The 27,599-nt window shown below is 38.5% G+C and overlaps 1 protein-coding gene across 2 annotated transcripts in view; it reads left to right on the forward strand.

Moving 5' to 3' along the window:
• Positions 1-27,599, forward strand: part of COL19A1 (collagen type XIX alpha 1 chain) — a 603,039-nt gene that overhangs the window by 150,086 nt on the left and 425,354 nt on the right. For both annotated transcript variants that reach the window (XM_075202581.1, XM_075202582.1), the window contains exons 10-11: positions 6,540-6,593; positions 21,666-21,710. In XM_075202581.1, coding sequence (XP_075058682.1) covers positions 6,540-6,593; positions 21,666-21,710 — 99 coding nt within the window. The remainder of the gene's footprint in view (positions 1-6,539; positions 6,594-21,665; positions 21,711-27,599) is intronic.

The following is a 27,599-nucleotide window of genomic DNA, read 5'->3' on the forward strand; positions in this document are numbered from 1 at the left end:
AGTCTCTAGTACTGGACTTACTTTTTGTGCAACCCCCCTCCTTTCTCACCAGACACTTGCTGTCCCCCTACCTCCATTACTTTTCAAATGTGAAAATACCTTTGTATCTCATCTGTATGAAATGAATACTTGGAAATAATTCAGGCCTAATGAAATCAATGGTTAAATGTTTATCATGTAAATATAAATTATTCATAAGACACAATTAAAATTAAAACAAAAATATGCATCCTGAGCAGAATGTCCCCTTACAGCTCTTCTACCCTAGACCTAGATCTGGGCCTTTGTCGCCCTTCCACAAATCTGAGCTTATATATATATATAGCACTGGTAGCACAGTGGCATTTGCTTCTTGTACTTGATGCTGGAATCAAGTGATTTATAAGGTCATAGGTACTGCCATGACAAGGTTGCAAAAACAATTGTCCATATCAGTTCTCCTCTTTGAAGAGGAATTGATTTATTAGCACAAAGTTCAGCTCGGCCAAGGAGTGATAGTTTATATATTTAAGATATACTTACATTTTTAGATACTTGGGCCCCAGAAAACCATTAGCGGATTTCCTCTCGGCACCTTTTCAATTTTCGGCAGCAGCCATCTACAATTACCCACTTTGTCCTGACCACAAAATGCTTCCTTGGGCCAGTCGTGGCCTCAAACTTTTAAAAGCTTTTGAAACACAGGCACATACAGGCAAAATGATTCCACTGTCATGAATGAGGAATGTTTTTATTTATTTTATTTTTTTCAAGGTATAAGCCTTGAAATTAAGACATAAACCCCCAAAAAAATTGTGGTAAAGATTGGCCACTGAAATTAAAGAAGATAAAGCAACATAAAAGAAGATTTGAAATGAATATTTCAAAAGTCTGATGAATAGTTCACACACATTATACAGTAGCTATTAAAATAATTTTTCCACTTTGCCATTATTTACCTTTTATTTTCTTACATCATTTTATCAATATTAATGAGACTGAAGGTAACCAATACAATGATATCAAGAGTATGTTTCAAATCCGTTGGTTATATATACAATTTTAGTTATATTTTATTAAAATTGTTTGGCCACTCTTGGTTGCAGTCTGTTCACAGTATACAGTGTACACAGTACATGCTGTTACAGTGAGAATAGATTATGGCCTGTGTTGTCATTGGCCAAAAATGATATCCGGACAGCCAATCACAATAAATTGTTCAAATTATACCCATTAGAAAGTTTTGTGGTCAGGGCTCTGCATCTGCAGTGATACCATTAATGGGGTTCCCCTGTGGAGGGAAAGCCATATATGTTTGCTCTAATTAAGTGCACGAAGTGTTAGATGCTGTGTTATCTTCCTCTTATAGGACCTTGGATATCACTAATATCTAAATGTATATTATTGCATGTTAATACATTGTCCCTCAAATGAACAACTTAAAACACATAAAAGATAGCCACACGTGTATACATGTAAATTCTACAGTAACTTACATGGTTACACAGATCTGTGGTATCCCTATAAATGTCAGAAGTTGCAGAATAAATTTATTGGTATGATCCCTGGCCCAAAGGCATACATCAGAATATTCTTGGTCATTAAATGGATGAGCAGAACACTATATTGCTCTGCCCTATTGCGTAATTTTGGTGGTGTCCTTTCTGCACAGTCCGTACTCCCTCGGCCACCACTATGCTCTTTGCAGCATGCATGGGGGGCCTGCGTATATGCAATGCAGTCTTGTTTCAGCTTCACTGAACTTGCTCTGTGGTTTTAAAATATTACAGGCAGTGACAAAATAAATGCTGTGACAGGGTGTGCATCTCTGCACCCATTAGCCACTGCTGTTCCCCCACTGACGATATGGTTAGATTATAAAATCTAAATTGGAATCACAAGATCATGTGTGGCAATGAGTCATCCGTAAAATGAAGAAGGGAAACAAGTGTTTTTTTCACTTCGTCATCTTGTCTAATTGCAAAATCCTTTACTTCCTGTGCTACTTTAACTTTGAGCCAACCCAAATTGTTTTGCCTCCAAAAATAAAGTTAAGCTTACTGCAAAATACACTGATACCATAATTTGTTTAGCACATGTGCAAGTAAAATTCAGTGTGCTACTTGTGGTTTCACCTGACAGTCTAAATTCAAGTGACTACATATAGTCACATACATTAAAACGTAATAATACAAAAAGTACATGGAATGAAAATGGATTAATTGGGGAAGTTTTAGCAATGTTTAACACAAAATAGTCTGTAAAGGCAAATAAAACAAAACCACTGTAAAGCTTTTTATTAATTACAAATTAAAAACAAAATAATTAATTACATAAGTATTCACTCTATTTGCTAAGATATACCTAAATTACCCTTGGTGCAAGCAGTTGTCTGTAGATGTCACATAAATAATTGATTCAAGTATTTCACTTGACTTGCGTATAAATGCACTTGTTTGTGAGACGGTCCACAGTTACTTGCATTTTTAACCAGAGTAAATGTGGCTAAGTCATTTGAATTGGATTATAGAAGATATGGTGAGCCAGTGTAGGGAATGGATGGCAAAAAAGGAAGATAAATGTTGCAGTGGCATTATTTAGGATGGATGGAGGTGAGGATAGACGGGTCAGGCGTATGTCAGATAGGAGTAGATTGACGTAGTCAAAATGGCAGAAGAGAGAATAAAAGAGTTTGGTTGCATCTTGGGTATGAAAAGGTAAGAAAAAATACATAGCGTGTGTATATTTAAAACTACCTATTATTTCTCAAATGTCTGAATATTTCAATATATAATGACATATAGTCACTTGAAATTAGGCTGTTAGGTTAAACTGAGTAGCACTTTGTTTTTCGCTTGTGCTAGACAGGATATGGTATAAATGTATTACGCAGTAATCCTAACTTTAAATATGAGCCTGCACAAATGGATGTTCCTCCAAAAATAGAGGAGAACAGGAAGTATAGGATTATGCAATTAGTCAAAATGACAAGGTAAAACTCCCTTCTTCATTTTTCCGGTAGCTATATGATCTTGTGACTCAAATTTTTCTAATGCAATGTCCTCTAGTGACATCAGTAGTTCAACTACTTTAGGCAGTTCTTGATCTTCGCTTTTAGCAGCCTAGTTTCCCAAACTAATGTATTCACCAGTACTCCATTTCCACCAGGCTTTGTGCAGACAACTATAGTCTCTGACCAGTATAGTTATAGCTAGTGAACAACACAAGTGCGATAGTAGTTAGAAAAGCTGGGTTACATTGCAACAAGCAAATCAGTGTAAAGTAAGCGGGAAGATGTCAAGGTTGATAAACAGGCAAAAAGTCAAGACAGGTGGCAAGATGCAATGGTCAGGAACAAAGCTAGGGTAGGCAAAAATACATCAAGATACGTAATAACAAACAGATTAGAATACAGAATTTATAATAGGTGCCCAAACGATGCATGCCTGGACTTGTATAGAAGTAGAGCACTAATTGGTGCTTGTTATAAAGTTTGCCTCCTGATTTAGTTGTTATTGTGTTATTGGATTATTGTTGCTGATCTTCACATTGTACCTGACCACTTGTCAGGATTGTGAATTGGATGGAGCTACTAATTGCTATTGGCGCAACTGTACAAGGAGGCGTAGAGTCTAACACACCCCCGGTATTCATCAGGGACCCCCGCAAGGAGGTTTGGACTTTGCTGCAAAGGGTGCGGAGGTCGTGGTTCTCCAGGACAGTTACCAGTGTAGTAGTGATGAGGGTGGTCAAGTCAATCCGGGTCAAGCCAATAGGACAATGCAGTACCGAGGGAGATCCAAAGGAATGGTCAGAGTAGCCAAAGTCAAACCAGGAGATCAAGTGAACCGAATCAGGATCCAGAAGAATGGTCACAGATCAAGCCGGGTCAAACAGAAGGTCAATAGTAGAAGCACAACACATGGAACGCTGGAGGCAGGAAAAGACCTGGTACTCTGGCGCCCTTTTGGAGTCACAGTCAGGTTTAAATAGAGGTGCACAGTAATTGATAGGTCGGCAGTCGGTGACGTCATAGACCACTGACGGGACGTCAGAATAGCGTCCTGTTGCCTAGCAGGCTACTGTGCCTGCTCTGGTGGCATACAGACGGCCAAAGGAGACTGCTTCTCTGCTGCCTAGCAACAGAGCTCCTTCTGCTGGAAGTGGCAGGCAGCCATTCGCGATCTATGGTCGTGATGTGGGGACGGTGCCTGACACCACTGCTGCTTACTTGTTCTCCTGACCTTGGTGCCTTTCTGACCTTGAGTTTTCGTCTGCTGATTTTCTTGCCACTTAATCCATTTGTGTGTGACTCTGCCTACCTGTCCCCTTTTGCTCTTTTGTTGTGGCCAGCGATTATAGCTTCATGTATAAGACCTGGAGGTAACCAAATACCACTGAACACCTTAAGTTCTATGGAAAGGTAGGCTGCTAAAGGGGAAGACCACAACTAACATGGCTAATGGGGCTGAACCATTGTTGTCACTGGTGATTACTACTATGACCAGGTCAATTTTCCACAAATTTATCCCTAAATTTATTTTGTTACTTCTAACATTAATAGCAATACAAAACATATGTTTTACCAACTAAGTGAGTTATTGTATAATTTAAATGTAAGTGTGTGTATATTTTATGTGCACTAATGTATGTATTTATTAAGGGAGACTATGTTAACAGGCAATACTATAAATGTTGATATATGTAATGTAAGAGCAACGATGAACAACAGTTGGCCCTAAGGTCTCATGCGATCCTCCATACCTTCTACTGCAGCCCCAGCTCCTACTAGCTTTATGCTTCATCAGTACATTTCTCTGCTTTATGCCCCTCCAAGCTTCACTAGCAGACCCTGCTTTTCTTTAATAAGAGCTGAGACAGCGGGTGAGCAAGTTATAAAGCCATAAATAAAATGTCATTTGATCTTGTTCTCTGCCTGTAACAGCTACCTTCACGATCACATGACCTCTTTCTTATTATGTGATCTCTGACCTCCTTCACCATCACATGACCTCCCCTGCAGCACCAACAAACTTGACAGTTTGACTGATGGAAACTGTCCTGCAAAATTGTGCTGTGTCTGTTTTAGACTTACACCTAACTTTCAAAAGCTGATGGGAAATCTGTTCACCCAAATATCCCATTGAATTTTCAGATGTTTGTTATAGCTTGTAACATTTCTTTATCTTGTGTTAAAATGAATGCTAATATATTATCAAAGATTGGTGTCCTTCTTTGATTAAATATATTGTTCTATGTTATTACTGAGATTAAGGGAAGTGTGCAGACCTTTTGACGGTTAGGGGGTTAAATATGCAGCATTTGAAGTGTATCAGGTTTCCCATCACTGTGTTAGATTATGTATTACCGTCCTCTAGCACTTGGGGCCCCATAAGAGAATCCCTCCCTACACAGGGAGCCCTCGGCAATATCACTGGGATTTCCATTAGCTGCAAAAGCACCGCTCTGGTTACACAGCCTTATACTGGCTGGGACGCATTTGAATCACTTATTGTCTTTTTCAAAAGTTAAAATTAAAATGCTACAAGGTTGATGTTCTCAAATAATAATTTTCCCCCTTCCTTACCTCCCTTATTACCACTCTATTATAATAAATGCTGCTACACATTGCTTTGGCAAATAAAAGTAGTTTATTAAAACAAAACTCTGTATAGTGGAAGAGAACACAATAGGCAGGTCAGCTAGGACCAATGCTCTGAATATCATAATGAAGGCCACTTACCCTCTCAATATCAATAAGTGGGTAACAACTTCACCCAGATTCACCCTTATCCTAAAAATTGAGATCACTTATCCCAAGCATCCGAGAACCTACGTCCCTCCTGAGATGACTGAATGCAACCAACAAACCCTTTCCCTAGGGGGGTACCTGTACCGAGACCAAAGCCTACTCTTCAAAGGGATGTGGGTTCAGTCATTTCATAAATAAAACTAATGTGTGTTCACCAAACAGTCTCCTGACTGCTCAATGTTTTCCCGGGAAAAACAAACCAGTTGGTGTTGGCACCCAAACCACCAGTGATAGAGTCCCGCATCAGGAAGGAAAATGGCACATGGCAATTAAGCTAAGTATTGGAACCCAACCATACTGCCCCATCACTATATGAAAACACACCCCAAGCAGGTGGCACCCAAGGCACCTGCGAGGAAACTCCCAAAGGAGGGGTAATAAAAAAATATGCCTCAAACAGGTGTTGGCACCCAAAACACCTGCAGGGAATCTTCAAAACCAAGGGGAAGAAAAACATACCTCAAGCAGGTTGCTGGCAGAGCACTTTAACACCTTAGAGAGGGGCAAATACATTTACCACCAGACACCTCAGCTTTTAGTTTCCCTTGGGCTTAACTCATCCATCAGTTATAAATTACCTACATATTTACAGCAAACTATTGATAACATTCCAGTGTTTCCCTGTCTTTTTATTATTTGTTGCTTCCAGTATCTTAACACAATATCCAATAGTCTTCTAGATAGAATGCACAGTTGTCTATCATGCTAGTTATTTGTTAATGTAGTGCTCCCTTTATTGTATTTGCAGGGTGAAAAAGGAAGTTCAGGGGAAAATGGTGCTCCAGGAGAGATTGGCGAAAAGGTAACCATTAAAATGTTTTATCTTGTCTTCTGTAACATAGTATTTCTAAAAACTCTATGTTCCTGAACATTCAAAGAAAATATTTATAAAACCTCTCTTGCTCTAGTGGCTGTATATGTATTATAATGTGGCAAAGGTACAAGTTTACTGCATTTTGTCCTGAGAATTTCTAATAAGAAAGTGGGTTTGTAAACACAGAGCTGAAGTTTCACTGCAAACAAAAATGGCTCTGATACATATTTTATTTAAACTTTATACACATGACAAAACAAAAACACATATAATATACAACTTGCTGTCACATCGGTGCCATCGTCTGCCAAGCCTCAAAGAATTTAGTTCTTAATGCTGGATACTGTGTTAGGAGAAGTGTGTTTGGGCATTCATACATCCAACTTGGAAACAAAATCCTTCTAACTCTCAGCCTGTAACTTCCTGCTTTTCTCCCTATATCTCCGCACATCTGGGCACTGCAGTCTTGACCTGACTAACATAATTACATTACAATTCCAAGTCACTGCTTCCTATATCAGCATACTAACCTCTGAACATTGCAATGATCCACTTGGTTACAGGTTGTTCAATCCTCTTGCATTTAAAAAGACTGATAATCAGACTTCCAGGGATGAAAAATTATAGTAAAAAGCTTTAATAATAAAGAGCTTTTAGAACAGGTAGGGTAGAGATCTTCACCTATAGCAGCCACCTTTCCCATAGAGCTTTATATGCTCACAGGTACTCAGATGCCCCCAGGTCTTAGGCTCAGAGTAGTAAAAGCTCATCAAAGATGGCCACAGCGCAGGTGGAATTGGAGGCGCTGGCCTAGGCTGGAGCGGATGGTCAGAGGCAGGCTGAGTTCAGGGTCACAGGCAAATAGCGGAGTCCAGTAAACACGCCAAATGGTCAGGGCAACTAGCGAAGGTTCAGAGTCTAGGTACAGGCAGAAGGTCTGCCTGCTTACCAGCCTCTGATATTTGCTCATTTATCACCCACCATCCGCTTTAATACTTCTGAACTTTAGCGGACACACTCTATTTGCTCCACAAAGATTTATCTGTCAATCTACCTATACGGCTTGCCCGTGCATATTAAGCTATCTGCTACTATTACTGAACGTAAGCAGAGACATAATACCGTGGTTTAAGGACCTATATTGATTCATTACTTTCATATATCACCTGGAGTACAGTGTGTGTATATATATATATATATATATATATATATATATATACATATATATATATATATATATATATATACTGTTTTTTTGTCCGAACATTATATCCTACGGATATTTATGCTTTATGCTCCTACTGAACGTATTGTTTGCAATAAGCTGGCTGGCTCAAGCAATATAAGCTATTCATTCTTTCTGCGGATTAGCGGTTCATAAGACTGTGTTTATGGACTTTTGTTCCATTTATTTGAATCCGCATGCCAGTTCTTTATACCTGTCTGATTATGTGTCTGCTTATCAATTGAACTATAAGTTTTTTACCTTCACTGAATAAATACAAATACGCCAGCTGGCCTATTTCTTACAATACACTTATTGCCTTCCAATTATCTATGTTGTTTGGCTCCACCATACATTTTTTCCCCTTTTCTACCTCCATCCCCCTTTCCCCTTTTCCCGCACCGGGGAATCCGATTACTGTTACCTCTTAGGGGTTTGGACCATTCCCCTACAAACTATACCCTTGGCTGCATATACATTTCATTGGGAAGCGCAGAATCTCCACATTTCCCTATTTATCAGTTCAAATGACACCTTGCCAGTGTGGATCTCTATTGGATCATAATGTCTTTGTCACGAGATACAGGAACTGAAGGCCACTTGCTGATATTTGCGCTGCTAAGTTTGGAGGTGCAAAGTCTAAACACACCCCCGGTCTTCACCAGGGACCCCCGCAGTGGAGTTTGGAGTTTGGTTCAAGGGATGTGCAGGTTGTGGCCTTCCAAGTTAGCTCTCACCGAAGTGGATGGTGAACTGATGTGGTCATACACGCAGAGGTCACAACGTTCGGACAAAAGTGGTACCAAAGGGGTGAGTAAAGCGGAGTCAGCAAGTCAAAGGTCAGATACTACGGAAGTAGTCAGGCCAAAGGGAGATCCAGAAGCAGAACCAGAGGAAGCCAGGTCGGTACACAGGAGGTCAGTCAGAGAGCAGGGAAACAGGCAGGAACGCTGGAGCATAGGAAGACCTAGATACTCAGGCACCCTAATGGTGCCAGAGCCTCCCTTAAATAGATAGAGGACTTCTCCGATTGGTGGACAGTGGATTTGGTGGTCAGAACAGCTGACCACCGTCAGAAGTCGAGAGCAACGTCTTCGTTGCCAGGCAATGAGGACATGATAGGTTACACATACGCCCAAGCCACTGGCTGGCAGAAAGGACACGTCCTGTTGCTAGGCAAAAGGACAAGCGGCTCAAAGAAGGTGACCATCCCTGTCTGCCAGAGAGAGCGGGGACAGCGCCTGACAGTCTTACAGTTTTGATGTAATTTCTTTCTTTCCTCAGTAGGACCAGTCATCTGGTGTGGCTTCTTCCTAATCATTCACTTTCTTTATTCCCTGATGTATGCAAACATGAAATAACTTATAGGGAAATATAATGAAGTACCGTGAAAAAGGTTTAATCAACCATACAGTGATGCGCTCACATAGTAGTTTAGAATCAACAGCTTCAACAAATTGTTTTTTCAATACTCAGCTCCCCTTCCAGACGCCAGGACCCAGCCTTGCATGCTCTGCTCCTGAGCGCTAGTAATGATGGTGTAGTTGGTCTCAGTCAGCTGCATCCTATAGCTAAGGAGGCTTGTAGGAGTCAGTTCAAGTGTTAATATGCTAGTCATGTACTTCTTATATAATGCCTCACTATCTCTTTCATTCATTACCTTCACAATGACTGTTTACTATACTGATTCCGAGGAAATGTGATTAATGAAGAGGGTGGCAGCACAGAATGACGTACTGTGCATGCCGACAGTAATCTTTCTACAGTTAAGGGAATAGTTGTAAGAAGCACAGCCTCTTCAATGTTATTAAGTAAGGCTTACATATTCTAGCCTTAAGGTATTCACCAAACCGACCCCTTAACTGTACAAAGATTACTATCAGGATGCACAGTACTTCTTTCTGTGCTGCCGCCCTCTTCATTAGTCGCATTTCCTCAAAATCAGTATAGTAAGCAGTAGTTGTGAACAATAGGTCATACTCCTCAATATTCGTACTGAAGATGTCGTCGTTATCGTTGTTGGTGTTGCCACCACCGGGTATTAGATTACCACTGGTTTTGGGGGCTTGTGCACTTATTCTGTTTTCATCTTTAAATTTGGAGATGATAGGGTTGATTTACTAATAGACTAAAGGCCCCATTGCTGGCAAAAACAAGAGTTTCGTCAGTGATGGGGCTTATTCTTATACAAGGAAAGGTTACATCCAGCAATGGTAAGACACACCGTCTTTCGTCTGTGCATGGGAAAGTCTAGCTAGCTAGTGGCGATATTTGTACTGCTGCAATACCCTTTCTGTTATCTCTATCTCAGAATGGTGCTAACAGATTAAAATCGCTCATAAAACACTTTATTCTAAGAATAAAGTATTTTTTCATTTTTTAAAATGTTTATATAAATATTTTTTTTAAAGTGCAGAAGTGGAAGTCAAACACAGAATAAGTGTGATGTTGATTGAACTAAAAAGGAAAGGGCACAAGTGGGAATGCAGTGGCATTAAAACATTGTTGATCACCATCATCGGCTATTTATATAGCGCCACTAATTCCGCAGCGCTGTACAGAGAACTCACTCACATCAGTGCTTGCCCCATTGGAGCTTACAGGCTATATTTTCTAACATAAACACACAGAGTGAGAAAGAGAGAGAGAAACTATGGTCAATTTGATAGCAGCCAATTAACCTACTAGTATGTTTTTGGAGTGTGGGAGGAAACCGGAGCACCCGGAGGAAACCCATGCAAACACGGGGAGAATATACAAACTCCACACAGATAAGGCCATGGTTTGGAATTGATAAAAATCAGTGCATGGAAGATGAGAAGCAGGGCATTTGGACTGTTCAGAGAGTGAAAGATAAAATGAAAAGGTTATTATGAGGGGCAGTTATTACATGTCTTGTGACAAAGATTTAATGTTGCATCATCATCATCATCATTTATTTATATAGCGCCACTAATTCCGCAGCGCTGTACAGAGAACCCATTCACATCAGTCCCTGCCCCATTGGAGCCTACAGTCTAAATTCCCTAATATAGATACACACTCACACACAGACACAGACAGACAAAATAATAATGAAATGAAGTTGAGGGAAAAAAAACAGGCATATAGTGATAAAAAATTATAAAGTGGGTCTTCATAGCTTTCAGATTAAAGACAGCTTACAGTCTTAGAAAAGTTACAGTCCATTCTCTGTTATACTAGTTTTGGACTGAACTCCTTATCTGTTGTGCTCCATGATAAAGTTCAGAAGAGAAATTAAGGAACATGTGTTAATTAACGGGCACTATGGTGATCATCATTATCATTAGTGTTTATTTGTAGCAGTGCCTAGGCTGATGCAAATAATATGGATGTAAAAGGCTTATTTGCATTTGCGTTCAGGTCTGCAGTGGCTCACAATTCAACTGTACTCCCTCCCATCACTCCTCTTAACTGTATACGCCAAGGTACCTGGTGTTTGTTATCCTTTGTGTGTGTATGCGCAGAGTGAAATCATGCAAGTTATGCTACACAAATGGGCGTACAATCAATTTTGCATTAGCTCCATTGTGTGCAGACCAGAGATGGGCCACATGCAGCCCCCCAAACCTTCACCTGCTGCCCCCAACTCCTTCTTACACTATGTCCTGTCTGTCATTCTCTCTGCTTTGTGCCCAATAGACCCAGCTCTTATTCTCTACTTTATGCCCCACCAAGTGTCACCTGTTATCGAATAAGTCCTGGGACCACAAGTGAAGCCCTGTGGACTATTAAGTGGAAAATAATACTGAACTTGATTTTATTATATACATGCAGCAGCCTCCTTCCACACTCCATGACCTCTTCTGCATAAGGTGGCCTCTTCTATACAAGAAAGGGTCATGCAGCGCTACCAGCACCTCTGAAATCAAAGGAGGAGGAATGTCCACTCTATACCATGTGATCTCCATCGTTCCTCTGCACAAAAGATCTGAATGTTTAAAACAGAGTAAGGAATTTTAGTCAGGGATTAGTCATTAGATTAGTAGAGGGTGACTAATACTCCAAGTTTTTTTTTTTCAGGAGTAGTTTGTGTGGAGTCTGAAGGGCATGGGTAATTTGAGGAGTGAGCAGGAAAAGCTGAAGGGTGTTTTAGGGCAAGTGGTAGGTATGCGTCTTGGGACAAATTAAGTTCAACAGGGCATATAGGGGTTGTTTTGGGTGAATGTACATTGTGTGCGAGTCCAAGGGGTGTTTTGGAGGAATTTGATTGGCATATGTGGAGACCTGAAAGGTGATTTGGAGTACATGTGGAATCTTTACTAAAGGCATGTCACGTAGTGTTTCTTTGTTTGATTAAATGTATTGCTTTAAATTATCACTAAGATTAAAGACAAACTGTGGCCCTATTGAAGGCTAGAGAGCCGTATATGCAGCCCTTGAAGTTTTTCCAGTTGCCCACCATGTAGATCATTGAAATACACACTTGTTATTGTAAACATTTATTTGTACTTTTGCAACAAGCACTTTGTCCTACAATTAATTTTCCATTAAATTAACATGCCTAAGTTATATCATCATTTCACAAACCACTTTTTATTAAGACTTTCAAAATGGAGAGCCTTGGGGTATGTCTGGATATAATGGAATATTTTATGGAAGTCTTTTCTTCTGATCCTATTTCTTTGTACCTTGTGTTTTCATTCTGTATAGTCCCTTTGTTAGGGATCTTGGCTCAGACTTTATTTGTAACACAACCAAAGCATGGCATTGATTGTTGAATCATAGTCTACACCATTGCTGACAGTGTAGCTCTAGAAAAGTATTTATGGGAAAGACCTGGCTTTCATCAAGCCAGCAAATTGTGTGAAGTTGTTCCAATGGGCATATAAACACTCCACATGTTTTATTTAGAATGGAATTATTTTTTACATAACACTATGCAGCAGGGCGATAATACGGCAACATAAGCCCTCTGTGTTTTTACCTAGGGATTATCATACTGGAACATTTAAAATAACTTTACAGAGTTCATTCCTTCTCTATTTTAAATTCATATAGTTAAAAATAATTTTGAACCTAAATTTTACACAAATACAAATGTAAGTATATACAGTTAGAAAACAAGAAAATAAGATATAATCTTTCTGAAAGTTAATTTCTGAAAAGTTAATAAATATACATTTCTTATTTGAATACGGCTTCCATTATATGTTTAAAGGTAAAATTCTATGTAATTGGCTTAGAAAAAAGTAATGTGTATTGTTTTCATGGAAATATATTTATTTACATCTCTGTGATGCTTTAGTAAACTAAAGGATTACAGTGGAAATCCTTAGGCATCTAACTGCCGGTTTTGAACTTTTTGAAGTCATGAGTTTAGAAAAGTTGATTAAGGTGAATTTACTGCAGTTCTTGTATGCTTTCTGATTGGTTTAACTGTGCATATTACATAACTGTACCCTTATTTAAATATGTTTGAACAAGGTTTATAATTATTGTAATTTTAATAACAGGAAATCAATAAGCAATTTATTCTGTGATGATTATAAAAATAAGGACAGATTTCATACTGATTTAGTTGTCTATGTAAACATAAAAACAATGCCAAAAAAGTATATGAAAATATAGATACAGCAGGATTCATTCATACAAATTAATTTAACATAATAGTGAAGTTATTCTATAATTAATCAATCATTGCATTCATATGATGGATTAATCATGGCTCTTTTGACCAGTATTACCAGAGACCATTGCAACCCAAAGTATTGTTTACTGGTCCATGGGCCCTTAGGTCCTATACTAGGGCCTGTTCTTATAACAGGCCTGTATTCAAAGTGTCCTCAAGTGTGTTTGTGCACACTGTACCACAAGTGTGTGATCATATGCTTCAAAAATTGATGACACTAAACACTAACCCCGTGTTATCACTATAATCACTTGAGCGTCATGCCCACAAAACTGGGAAACTTAACCTGGAATTCAAAAAGTGGACAAACAGGTAAGTCTATGAGCCAAAAGTCCATTTTCATTAGTAGCATATAGATCTACTCTGTGTAAGGCAGGAGCCAGGACAATTGTCTAATATTTTATATTAATAAATATTGGGAGGCACTATATATAAGAATGCTATATAATATTTATTTATTTTTTTATATATATATTGGGAAAAAATGTATCGGAATATATTTTTCTATATGCTGCGTGTGTATGTATGTGTGTGTATACGTGTGTGTATCTATATCTATATCGTCTAGCACTGGGAGCTGGCTAAGACTTTAGCCGGGGCGGTGTGCAGGTACCAGTTTTTTATTTCTTTACACAGTGCAACTTGTGTGGTCTCTGCAGAGGTAATAGTCAACTATATGTAGATCTCTGCTATTAAGTTGTGTGTATGTGGTTTTTCTGGAAGCGATTGATAGTTACCTCCATTCAGATCATAGATGTTGCTGATTCATTAATGTTAGCTAGGATGCTAACATGATAATTTGATTCACAGGGCATAGTATGCATGTGCTTTGTGCTCTTGAATAATTTGCTATTGTCAGGATTCTAAATATGAAGACCACTGAGAGAGTATAAGTGGAACAAAGTGGTTTATTTATTACACAGGTTACACAGGTTTGGAAATGCAATAAATGGTAAGGCAACTAATACAAGTCAGCAGGGTATGGCAATACTGAGGAGCCAGATAACTACAGGTATCAGGATACCTGGTTTGCTCTGGAGTCATGAGGCACTGGCTGAGTCATGAGTGTCAAGACCGCAGGTTATTCGGGAGGCACAAAACACCGGCTGAGTCACAGATGTCGGAACTGCAGGTTACTTGGGAGGTACGAGGCACCAGGTGAGTCACAGGTAGCAGGACTCCAGGTATCTCGGGAGCACAAGGCACTGGATGGTCTGCAGGCAGAGAAAGTGTAGTAGCCTGCAGGGTGGAGTACTCAGGGATCCAGGTGGCCAGACAGCTAGAAGACTGGATGACACACAGAGGTGTAACAACTGCAGACACAGGAGTTGGATGTGCCACAGACTGTAGGTGCTAGATTGTTAGTGGTGCAATGGAATGCAGACACAGTAAAGCAGGAGGGTTAACAAGCCATGGGTTAAAACCACATGGTCCACCACGATACCAGGGAGAAGACAGAACAACAAAGCCGAGTCTGGGTCATAAGATAAGATGCAAAATGAGGAGCCAAGGCAGAGGTCAAAACCAGGAAGTCAATCAGGATACATACACAGGAAATCCAACAACAACAGATGAACTGGCAAAGGCTGCTTGGGCAGACACGCTTATATTGGCCAGGGACAGGTGCTAAGCATCATGGAGTAACAAGCTTAGCTCTGGCAGGTAAGAGAGAAGTCCAATTACCACAGTGGCTCCTTTAGTGGAACAGTGGTACTGCAAGCTGGATACATATCGGTAGACAGTAGGTGCAGGAACCCATACATAGTAAAATTCTTTTGATTCTGTGTATTGCAGGGAATGTCAGTATTAAACTCTGGAAAATACACTATGCAATGTGTTTGCTTGAATGCCTGTTGCATAAATTTAATTGAATTAAATTGTGCTGCATTAGTCTATTGATATATATAGCAAATTATATTGACTAAATGTTGCATAGTAGTATTGAAATATTCTATACACCGACTAGACATATTATGCAGCGCTTTACAAATTACATACAATGACATAAAACTGATGGTAAACATGGCCCAGTTGAGCTTACAATCTAAGACGTTTTCATACATAAGGTAGCAGAATAACATTTGTAGCTGTTGGAGGGGCAAGCATGTGTGTCTACTGTAAGTAGCGGCCCTGAAAAATATTGTGAAATGGATCTCATCTTGTAGAAAGGGCTAAATTGTCAATAGATGGGGTTAGATCTGCTGGAGGCAGGGCTATGTATCTATTACTGTATAGCCACATGGCACCGCTGATGTTTCCAGCATTCAAAGGATTGACTATTGCTTTAGACAGCATTAGGCCAATCTCCAACACCTTCCCTACTCCTTCAGACACACTAGCAGTACTGCTTGCTTCATTGTTAGGTGTAAGCAGCTTCCCAAACGGAGCAGCATAAAGTGGGTCATACCTCTCGACTGCTCTGCAATTGGGTTAAAGTCCAGACTGTGTGGGACAGTCCTCCAAAATGAGGACTTTCCAGCAAAATTGGGACAGTTGGAATACTGTGCTGTTCACTTCTACTTGTTACTGTTTCCAGCTACTGCTGATGTCTTAAGCACAATGTCTGCTTTTTTAGATACTCGAATGTGGGGCTCTGTTTGGAAAAGAAAGAGGCTAACTAGTTACTGTCATTGGCAACTGAAATTTTTGTGCAGCTTCTGGTGGTGTGGTACTGTTGGAATGAGTAGAAACAGTGGCCTGTGAAGCTGTCAAATTAAAGGTTGCAGCAGCCATGTAGATCACAAATGATCAGCCACCCATTGGTGATCCATTTATTAGAGTGCCCAGAGAAGGGGGTAAAGTGCTAGTCCTGCTCAAATTGTGGCTCTGGTGATTGCATTCTGGGGGTTCCCTGAGAGTGGGGAGCAGAATACCATTCCTCTGCTCTCAATACTGTAATCCAAGCCCAAGAGGTATGCTAACCTAACACTTAGCAATCTATCAAGTGCACATAGTTATGGAACCATGATTTGCCTAACTGTGATGACTCATAATTAAAGCATAGTCTGAATGGAATGCTCCATCAAATATCTGGTACTTTTTAGTTGACATTGTACAGCTGTGCATGTCATTTACTGTAAAAGCATTGATTAGGGCTAATTACATACATCATATCATTTGATTACATGTTAAATTGTTACTCCATTGTTTTACATTTTTAATAGTGTGAGTATACACATCATACATTAAATATGGTACCTCAATTTACTATTTCTCTTTTAAAAGAAAATGTAATGTTGGATTCCACCACTGTCCATGGTGCTGAGCAATATAATCTGTTATGCAAAACAGAATCTGTCCCTTTAAAATAAACACGCACAAAAACTTACCTTACAGGGGCAAACACAGGATTTGTAGAGGGGGGTTTCCCCACCACGCCACCAGTGGGTGTGGCCAGCATACATGGGGCGTGGCTAAAATTTTAGACAGTGCTTGGCTGCTCTCCAACTTTTCCTATCCCCATAATATACATGGGCAATGCTGTGTGCACTACTGTTAGGTACATGCAGCTCTCTCTTTTCAAGCAGAGCTGTGTGAAGTGGGAGCAGGGTCCAGCCATCTCAATTATACAGTGCTCCAGGTTTGGAGGGGGTTTCCAGGCACTAGGAACCCCCCCCCCTATGCCTTAATAACAAAAATTTCAAGATTTCAAGAGTAGAGTATCATCGTCTCAATGTTCACTACATATTTTCACGTTGTATGAGTTTAGTACCAATGTTTTATATTCAGAACAGACACATTTATCAAAATTGTTTGTAAATATTAATATTATTAATACATATTCATTCCTAGCCTCAACTGATTTTTTTTTTAACAATTGTTTACTTTTTCCCATAAATGCTATTTGGTAACATTTATCATTTTAGTCCTACATTCTATTTTACAAGGTGTAGCTGGTTCTAATTTTGGCATACTAAGCAATAGCGCAATAGTTTCATTTGAAAATGCAACACACACTTTAAATGTATGAAAATAATTATACCCAGACCTTTTTCTATCTACAGCAACACTGTATTTATGCATTGCTTGCAAAATTATAAAGTTTCTTTCTTAACCGGCTGTTTTTATTAAACTTTCTCATACATTCTAAAAAGTACTTATTGGGTCTCAATGTTTGTATTATTTTTGTGTAAAATGTGGCTCCCTTGCCTGTCCTCCTAAAACAGTAAATTTCTCCTTTCCATTAACGCTATCATGGTCTACAAATGTTTATTGTAAAATATTAATTGAATTCATTTTGTGTGATCTCTCAATAGTTCTATGTTCAATGTACATGAGTATAACATTCAATATTATATTTAGTTAGGTATTTGTGCATGTATTCTACATAGTTGTATAATCCCTTTGAACTAAAATTGATGTGTATGTAGTTTATGGTTATAGATATGTTTAATATATCAGTAAACAAAATAATGTACTGTCAAGTACTTGTGAGTTCATGGAACATAAAAAATGTCTTTGAAATGTTGCCCATATTTCTATGAGCTGGGTTTAAACATATCCTTGCACCTCTGTAAACCACACAAGCAAATCATAAACAATATATTTTGCAAAGTAAAACAAGTTGTGCTGAGTTTGTACTGTATTTAAAGGTTGCCACAAGATTTCATAATATTATTTTATTTTAGCTATTAACATGTTTAAACTATCTGTCCAACTGCAGTATATCATTGCTATGGTAGATAAGCTCTTTTAAAACTCTGTACCAAAGAAGCAGAGATAAAAACATTTTAGAGTACTGTAGAATAGTGCTGGCACAATGAAGTGAGATCTTGCTGATTGTGTTCATGGTACACCAACTATACCCTCACTTCACTCTTAAAGCTCTGCTAAAAAAGATGTAATAATAAGAATAAATATAAATGTTGTAAAGGGACTATAGAGAAAATCTTGTATGAATGTTAAACTTTTATATTTAAAATATCTAGTTCATTATTTTTAGGGTAAATATATGTGATTTCATTAATTGCATGAAGGAATCTATGGAACAAAAATTATAGAAAAGTGTGTATTTTTTAGCAATTGCTCATATAGATAGTGTCAACTATGTGTTCATCAGAAATTATTAACTAGACTCCCCACTGCCCAGGAATGTCCGGAAGACTCCCAAAATTCGGGTAGGTCGGCCGGGAGAGCAGGCAAGTATGCCGCATACGGCAACTTGCTGTCAAAATGACGCGATTTGCGGTGAATTGCATTATTTTGGCCCCGCCCCACCATAAAAACTGCATTTTGTCATGGGGTGGAGCTGAAATTATGTGATTCACCACGCTTTGCCCCTCCCACCCTCCAAACACGCCCCCCTGCCAGGGATCTCCCAGAATTAAGTTTTAAAAGGTTGGCAAGTATGGCTTTGGGTCCTTCATTTGGGTTGTAACACGTTTTTTTTCCCCCTCCTAACTTTATACTAAAGGTACCAGCCCTGTGCTGTCCATCTTGGGGGCTGGTTTACACTACGACAGGAGATCCCCACACTGGTTTTCCTGGACTGTGAAAACCGGACCAGTGTGGCTGGTGTTGTGGCTGGTTACATGTTCAGCACTAGGGAGGAGAACATGTATATCCTTTTGAAATTATAAACTCTAGTATGCTCTTAAAAAAAAAATATTTTTAATAAACGTTGAAGTTCCAACATGCTGAAAATGAGCCCGTAAAAGGAAGACTAATTATCTCTGCTATATAATAAATAATGGGAATTTTTGTTTTCACGATTTTCTGTGAATAACTAAGATAACACTGGTGGATTACTTTGTCTTTTTATTTGTGTACTTCAATGTTGTACGTTTCTTTTTACAAATAGTGTTTTACTGAAGTTAGAATACAGTTTAGAACAGTATTCATAAATAAAAACACATCTTCAGAAGCATTAGTCATTACCAAATGATCTAGATGTTTTCTCCTGTTCTTTGCTGTGAGGTGTAGTCTGAAGGACAATTTCCTTAGTACATCTACTTCCTTTATAAGAATGTCAGTTAGAAGTTAGTTCCTTTCTTCTCTCTTCTTAATTTGTCATGATGTCACTTTAGGTAATGACATTTAATTCATGAAAGAAAGATAAATATGAGACAGAAGTGAAGCATGAAACGCCATTTATTATATGAAAAATACAAAATCTGCAATAAATGGGAATATATTAAATGCTAGTCACAAAATATTCATCACCCTCTTGTTCACCACTGGCAGATATAATGTGAGCAGAATCTGCTCTGCCATGTTTAGTTGAAAATGTACCTGTAAAAGTTATGAGTAATGCCAGGACTCGGGATAAAGATACGCAATACCAGGCTTCTTGGTTAATGTAAAAAATGGTGCAAGATCAGGGCATTTGTAATTGTGACAGTGATACATGTTATTTTTGTTCTCTAAATAATCTATGTTCAGTGCACATGCTTTGTGCTCCCAATATACAAAAGCGTATATACAAATAATTTTGGTCATAACCTTATATACCTAATCATGTATTTATTTGTATAAACCGGGGGTGCAGGATGGGTATAAACACCGGTGTCGGTCATTATTCCTACAGTGTAAATGTCGGCACTTAACCTGCCAACATTAAAATGACGGTAGGCTAAATGCCGACACTTACATTGTGTTGACCCACTGGCATTGCTCTTTTAATGTCGCCAATCACACTGACAACACTGTTCACCTGTCAACACAATGCAAATGTCGGCATTTAGCCTGCCAACATTTACACTGTCGGAATTATGTTCCTTACCCATTAATACATGCAACACAGATAAATATTCATCAGCACTCACCAATAGCAATATGTTAAAGACCTTTCAGACATGTTAGACTTCACATACCAAACCAGGGAATCTTAGTTGCAATATGCATATTGCAATACATGTTAAGCTGGCTATCTGTGTCAGTCATTCTTCCTCTGGCCACAACAAAATAAAATGTTTTTGTTAAAACATTAACTGATATGGCTCACCAATTAGCGCCAATGAGGTAGATCGTTATCACACATTTAGCTGAAATGAATAGGGATTAGATGTGACATGCTCTGACAGCCATTACAATTATGTATTTTTCATCTGTTCCCACGCTATTCAAAATGTAACAAACATTTAGGGGCATATTCAATTAGCTTTTGGATTCGCGGTAATGCGCCGGAACAGCCGCAAAACGTAATACACGGTACCGCAATAACGTGGATTTTCGTTCGCAGCCCATAGGGTTGCGAACGAAAATCCGCGTTAATGCGGTACCGTAATACCCGCAAGAACGCGCACTTTTCGCGGCAACGCGCGTTACCGCGAATCCAAAAGCTAATTGAATATGCCCCTTAGAATGCTATGCTTTCTACGGTGTAGTGTAAACCCTTGGAGTGGGTTACTAAACTTTTATCTTTAAAAAAAAGTTGTTGATCTTGAAGGACTTGTTCATATGAACACTCTATATTATATTCATAAGGCTGGATATAGCCATTATTATGCATATTGAAAACAATTATACTTATGTTTTCTGAGTTTTAAAACGCATTGTAAATGTATATTTCACTGGAATATATTTCTAAACAGTCATGTATAATACAAATTAGTCAACTAATCAACAATTAATCCAATGAAAAGCTATTTAAGTGGGTAAAAATTGATGGTTTACTTGTCATCTTGTTTTCTACAACATCCTATTGAAAAAATTGGTTGATGCAGTGTTTTTAAAATCATATCATTGCGTATTGCAAATGCACTACCATAAAAAAAAAAAAAATGTAAAAAAATAAACTTATAGTACACAGATATTACAATATATGTAGATGCAACACCCATATGGACAGGTAGATAGCAATTGTACTTAAGATGTAAAACCTTATCAATTCTGTCATATTGCAAATAAATTTACATATACATATTTTGGAATGGTACAAAATTAAGAAATATGATAGTGTTTTGGGGGTAAATGTATCAAGCTGAGAGTTTTCCGGCGGGTTTCAAAAATGTAAATGTTGCCTATAGCAACCAATCAGATTCTAGCTATCATTTTGTGGAATGTACTAAATAAATGATAGCTAGAATCTGATTTTTCAAACCCGCCAGAAAACTCTCAGCTTGACTCCTTGATCTTTGATTAAGGGGTAATATGGTAAAAACAATAAAAAAAAGTTAAGATGTACAGTATAAATGCTTTCAATTTTGATTACCATATTTATTTATTCTTTATTTTTTTTCAGGGAGAAAAAGGTTTTGATGGACTTCCTGGTCCAAATGGTTCCAAGGTAAGAAAAAATATTTTCTGCACCCTGTCTAACAGACCCCATTCATTTAAATGTTAGAACTACTGCTTATTTTAAATATTATAATTTTAGACACACTGCACCTTATTTAGAATTAAAAATACAGATAAGGATGCAAATTTGCATCTTGATAAACCATGTAACATTGTTGTCCAGGTGCAGGGTATACATCAGTTTACATACTCACTGTATGTACACACAGGGTACATACAGTGAGTATGTAAACTGATGTATTCCTTAGTACATTTCATAGATCATATATATCCCCCATCAAAACTTTCCATCATGTAACAGCCCTAGGTGCCATGGAGAGGAAATGGATCTATTTAATTTGTCCTGCGGGTGCCCCTTGGTAGGTTCTTTTTAAAAACTTTGCCATGGAATAGCTAGTTCATTTTCTCCCCTCCACACCAGAATGGGCAATCTTGGAAATAATTCCACAAGGCCAGAATATCTCAAGAGGTGGAAAAAAGCTTATTCTGGCAATAAGTGCAACAGACAGATAAACTGTTTTGCAGGTGTGATCTCAGACGGGAATTCCTCCATTTATACTATTTAAGAAAAATATATTTGACGTATTTATAATAGATTGGCTGGAGGCCACACTTGCAAAGCAAAACAGAGTTAAACATTTCTTTGAGATGTGGGAGAGCTACATAGGCACAATCCACACAGGCATAAAATCCCAAATAATAAATACATTTCATCTACATCCTGGTATGAATTGAGAATTATTGATAATGACACTCCTACTGATATAACGGGGGACCTTACCTGTGCATCAACACCATGCAACAACACCCAAATGATCTTGTAAATAAAGCAACGATTTCTGTACTAATTTTTGGAACTCAGAATCACACTCATGTTTAAAATATTTTGCAGGGTTCTCAGGCATTAATTCTAAAATGCTGCTTGTTTACTATCATTTTACATCGTTATTATTGGTAATATAATGCATGTCATTGTGCATGCATTTATTCCCTTTTTATGTTTCTCAGTATATCCGCTGCCATAACTGTATGCACTTTTATTTTGGAGCTAATAACACAATTTAAAAAATAAAAATAAAAATGTGAAGCATCTAAATGCACAAATTGTATCTTGTTAAAACTATAGGTGATGTTAGTATGATGAATTTTCTTTTTTTTTTTTAATTCAAGATGCAATAGAATTATCTTGTGTCTGTTACAAAGGCTAAGAGATCTTAATTATATAAAGCTATATATGGCATCTAATAATAAAAGCTACTGTTTATATTTCAATTCAAATATTAGACATATAATGGTAACTTATAATAAAGTGTCAGAGTCCAAGTTTAAGCATCTGGTTTAGCTGTCGAGTTCACTTTCATTTTTAGATCACCACTTGTATGCAGAGCAGGGCTGCCATCAGAAATTGCGGGGCCCAGTAGAAACGAAAACAGGCAGGGGCCCCTCCAGCACAACACCCGGCACCCCCCCTTCCCAAAGCCCCCCCCCCCACGATAACTGATGCACCCCCCCAACCACTGTCCCAGCTTATATATTTAGGGGCAGATATAAATGTGGCCGAACTACACTGAACTGCATTATCATCAATTACTGATACAAATCTACATTAATTACAAAGAGCAGCATATTTAAACTTTGTGTGCTCTGAATCACTATTGGAAGTGGGATTTATTTTGGACTGTGGGACTGAATCACAGATATAAACTTATTGTTGGATTGGATTTGCCATATAGCTGTGAAATTGAATCGCTTGAACTACATCTCAATTATTGATTTGTGATTGTGCATCAAGTAGTGTGGAGAGGAATATTATTTAATCTAAAATTTAACATAGTTTTAGGCTACCAGATTTGTATTTATATCCACCAACATCATTTCCTTGCTTTCTTTATTGTTCCCTTATGCGCCTTTTCCCTTAAAGTACAATTTTTGAATTTTGTTCAATATTGTATTTATTAAAAACTAAACCTCCATCTCAAATGATATCAACCCTTCAAGACATCCTAAGCATTAACCTAGGTTATTGCCAAATCTTAATAAGTGGGAAAAGCAGAGTCAGCTTTTATCACACTATGACAAGGAGCCTTGTTAGCAGGTATAGATCTCCTATTAGTGATAATGGGTTTATATGGATGTAAAATGAAGTGGAATATAAAATGCAAAGAGATTTATTTTGCTTGGATTATGGATATAAGCTTGGATATCAGGAGTGGTCACACCCCCTGGCCTGATTGACAAAAGAGGTAGGGTTGGGGAGTATGGTCAATTTGCGTGTATATATACAGATGTCGACCCACACACCCTGTAAATAGAAGCAAACTACCACAGCACGGTTGTTAATAAGCAGAGGTGCAGTGGCTTGGGTAAAATAGCAGATAAATGGATGCAAACTTAGACAACAATGTAATACACACAGTTCAGTTGAAGATTGGAGTAGGAGCATACAATGTAAATCACAGTAACAGGCAAATAACTCTAATAACATAATTACTACTAAATTCAGATATTATCATGCAGTTCCTAACTGGTATAGGTGGCTGATCACAGTAATGTACCTTACTCTAATTGTGTTAATTCAGTATACAGTATGAATCACTTATAAACTACTCTCACACCTGACCCTCTGGATAACTACACTTCTGATTAATAATGACACATGTATCAGGCAGTGGTGTGTATGATTTCTCAGTGGTGTACATACAGGAACCCAGAAATAACCTCACTAACAGATGGAAGTGGTGTCTTAGTCTGTCCTGGGTTTGCATATATGTTAAATGAACAATAAATCTCTTTGTGTGCTCAGCCCTTAATCCAGTTCTGTCTCTGTGTAAATCCTAGCTGTCTTTATCCCTCCATTATGTGCTTTTTCCCTTAAAGTACCTCCATCTCTATTAAAATAAAAATACTTACCTACATGTTGATTCCTGCAGGCTGCTTCTTCCTATAGTATCAGCAGGAACTTCAGTGTGAGGTCAGACCACACAGTCAGCTGACAGGGAGAGGGGGCGGATCACATGATCGCAGGGGTGGAACGATCATTCCCCTGCGAGTGTGTTTGAAAGCTGCCTGGCTGTCAGTGACAGCCAGCATCAATGCAGCAGTGGGGATGCCGGGGTTAGAGGAGAGCGGGCCCCCTGGTGAGCCCGGGCCCCATACGCCAGTACCCCCCGTACCCCCCTGATGGCGGCCCTGATGCAAAGCCAGATTAAGACCCCTCAGGCCCCTATGCAAGATACTAGTTTAGCTTTACTGTATGCCTCAGGTCTGTCCATGCCAAAATACCTTTCCCATGGCATTCCCCAGATCCTTTATTCTCTGCGTAATATCAGTGGAGCAAACTAAATAAATAATAATAATTGTCAATTTCCTTAGATTGATTTACACCCCTTGCTCTATGGTAGACACTGTATACTTTCTCATTTGGACTGATTGCCTGATTTAATACACTCATTTGATGCTCAATATGGTATTCTTTACCTCAAGGCAGTAAAGATACAATGGACCTGTCTCTATTTCAAGTGTTGTCCAGTCTAAAGTGATCCCAATGTGCACCCCACATTGAACTAGAAAACACTTATCAAACATGGTGCAGTTAAAACTTATACTTAGTGCAAATTGCAAATATACAGAAAAAAACATAAACAGAACTTGTAGATAGTGTGTGGCATTGAAAATGTGCTTCCAGCAAAGCATTAAGTCTAGTATATTAGGCAGGCCAAAATCCATTATTTATGGCCCTAATCACATCACATATAGCCCTATGTCAACTGTATTTACACCCAATGGGTAGTATCTTTTATGGGTTTCACCCCCTGTATAGTTTTATAACACAAGGCAATATTGGAGGGTTCTATAAATAAAAGAGGGCAGTTCGAAAAACAAATAAGCATACTCACATTGAGGTATCTACTCAAGTAGGCAATAATAAAACATTAAACGTTCTTACAGGTAACCAGGGCCGGACTGGGACTAAAAATCAGCCCTGGCATTTAAGGTACACAGGCCCAGCTCAGTTCCAGTAGGGAAAAAAATATGTGCAGCCGAACAGGGCATGACCTTATTGTGTTGTGGGTGTGGCCAACATGGGGCATTGATACATACATTATAATTATACATTACATTTATCATTTTAGACAAATACACAGGTACTACTGTTAGAAGCACGCAGCTTTGCCTTTACAAGCAGTACGTTGTGAAGCGGGACATACCTCCCAACTGTCCTTGCAGTCGGACCAAATCCTGACTAAGGGAGACAGTCACCCAAATTCAGGACTGCCCCACCAGATTCAGGACAGTTGGCAGACTGTCCTGCTCTCTCCTACCTGTCTTGGTCACTTTCACCGCTTGTAGCAGCTGGTTTCTTTAGTTCAGTTCATTCTTGTCTTGATCCTGGAATATTGAATGCCCTATTTTGAAAAAAAAATGGGTACATGAGATTTATAAAACTTCAACCAGCCCCGGTGTTAAAACAATAGCACTCACGTTTTAAAATTAGGCCTCCCTCAAGTCCCCACAATAATAATATTCACATTTAATAAGTAGACCTATTTCCCTCCAACCAGCCCCAACATTAAATTAACAGTATACCCATTTACTCAAAACATATTTCCCTCCCTCCAAACAGTCCCAGCAATAAATTAAATAGCATTAAAGTTTAATTAATATAGCCATTTTCCACAACCATCCCCGACAATAAATAGTTCATATTCACATTTAATAAATAGCCCTCCTCCCCAAAATCAGCCCCATATTTCACTGATAGCCCTAAACCACCCCAGCATTAAATTAAATGTTCCTTCACCTCACCTTAAATAATTAGCCCCCACCTACACTCTACCATTAAATAGATTACCTCCCACACTATATTAAGATCCTCCCTTCCCTCACATATTATATTAAAATACAGCGCACGCACACACACACACACACGCTACATTTACATTTAAAACACCAGCCACACACAGACACACTATTAGCCACACAGACACACTGTACTGTTAGGCACACAGACGCACACTGTTCTATTAACCACATAGACGCACACTGTACTATTAGCCACACAGACAAACTGTACTATTAGCCACAGACACACTGTACTATTAGTCATACACTAACAATAAACAATAGTGACCCACAGCGCTACAAAGTGGAAAGAATATCTAATCTCAATGCTCATCACAATAAAAATGCTAATAAAGTATAGCAATAAACGTGAATGAATATATAAATGTGTGACTGAACCAATCTGTACTCTCTATATTGAAACCAAACAAAAGGGGTTTAGAAATGAACTAAATAGGAAAAAGGGAAAGTGGAAATGAAAGAAAATGTCCCAAAGATGTTTCAAAAAAGGTGCCAAAGTCAGTTGAGCCCTCCAGTGCTGCATACCCACACAAACAGTCCCACAAGGGGTTAATGGCGCACACTTTGGTTTGGAGAAATATCTAGATGTGTATCTGTATATGATATATAACATCAAGGATTAAATAAGGGTAAAAACCCATGGTCTATTGCATAGAGACCACCAATATCAAACAAGCAGGAAAGCCTAAGACACCTGTAATTAGATCAATATAACTGGGGGACTCTCTGAAGAATCAAAGGAGAAATCGTTGGCGATTTAGATATCTAACAGTACAGTGTTTATTGCAGAACGAGGCAATCATAAAAATCCAAACAAACATAGAAAAAAACATCACCAGCCGGCAATTAGACCATTAATTGGATCATATATATTGAAGACATATAAAAAGTATATATAAAAAGAGAAGGGGGGGGGAACCTTCAGTACTGAGGTGATCAATTTAATTTGACAAAACGACTATCTTCTCCATTATCTTACATCTGAATGAGGAAACACAGTTACCATAATCAAATT

This window comes from Mixophyes fleayi, chromosome 3 (assembly GCF_038048845.1).
Source record: "Mixophyes fleayi isolate aMixFle1 chromosome 3, aMixFle1.hap1, whole genome shotgun sequence".
NCBI classification, from domain to species: domain Eukaryota; kingdom Metazoa; phylum Chordata; class Amphibia; order Anura; family Limnodynastidae; genus Mixophyes; species Mixophyes fleayi.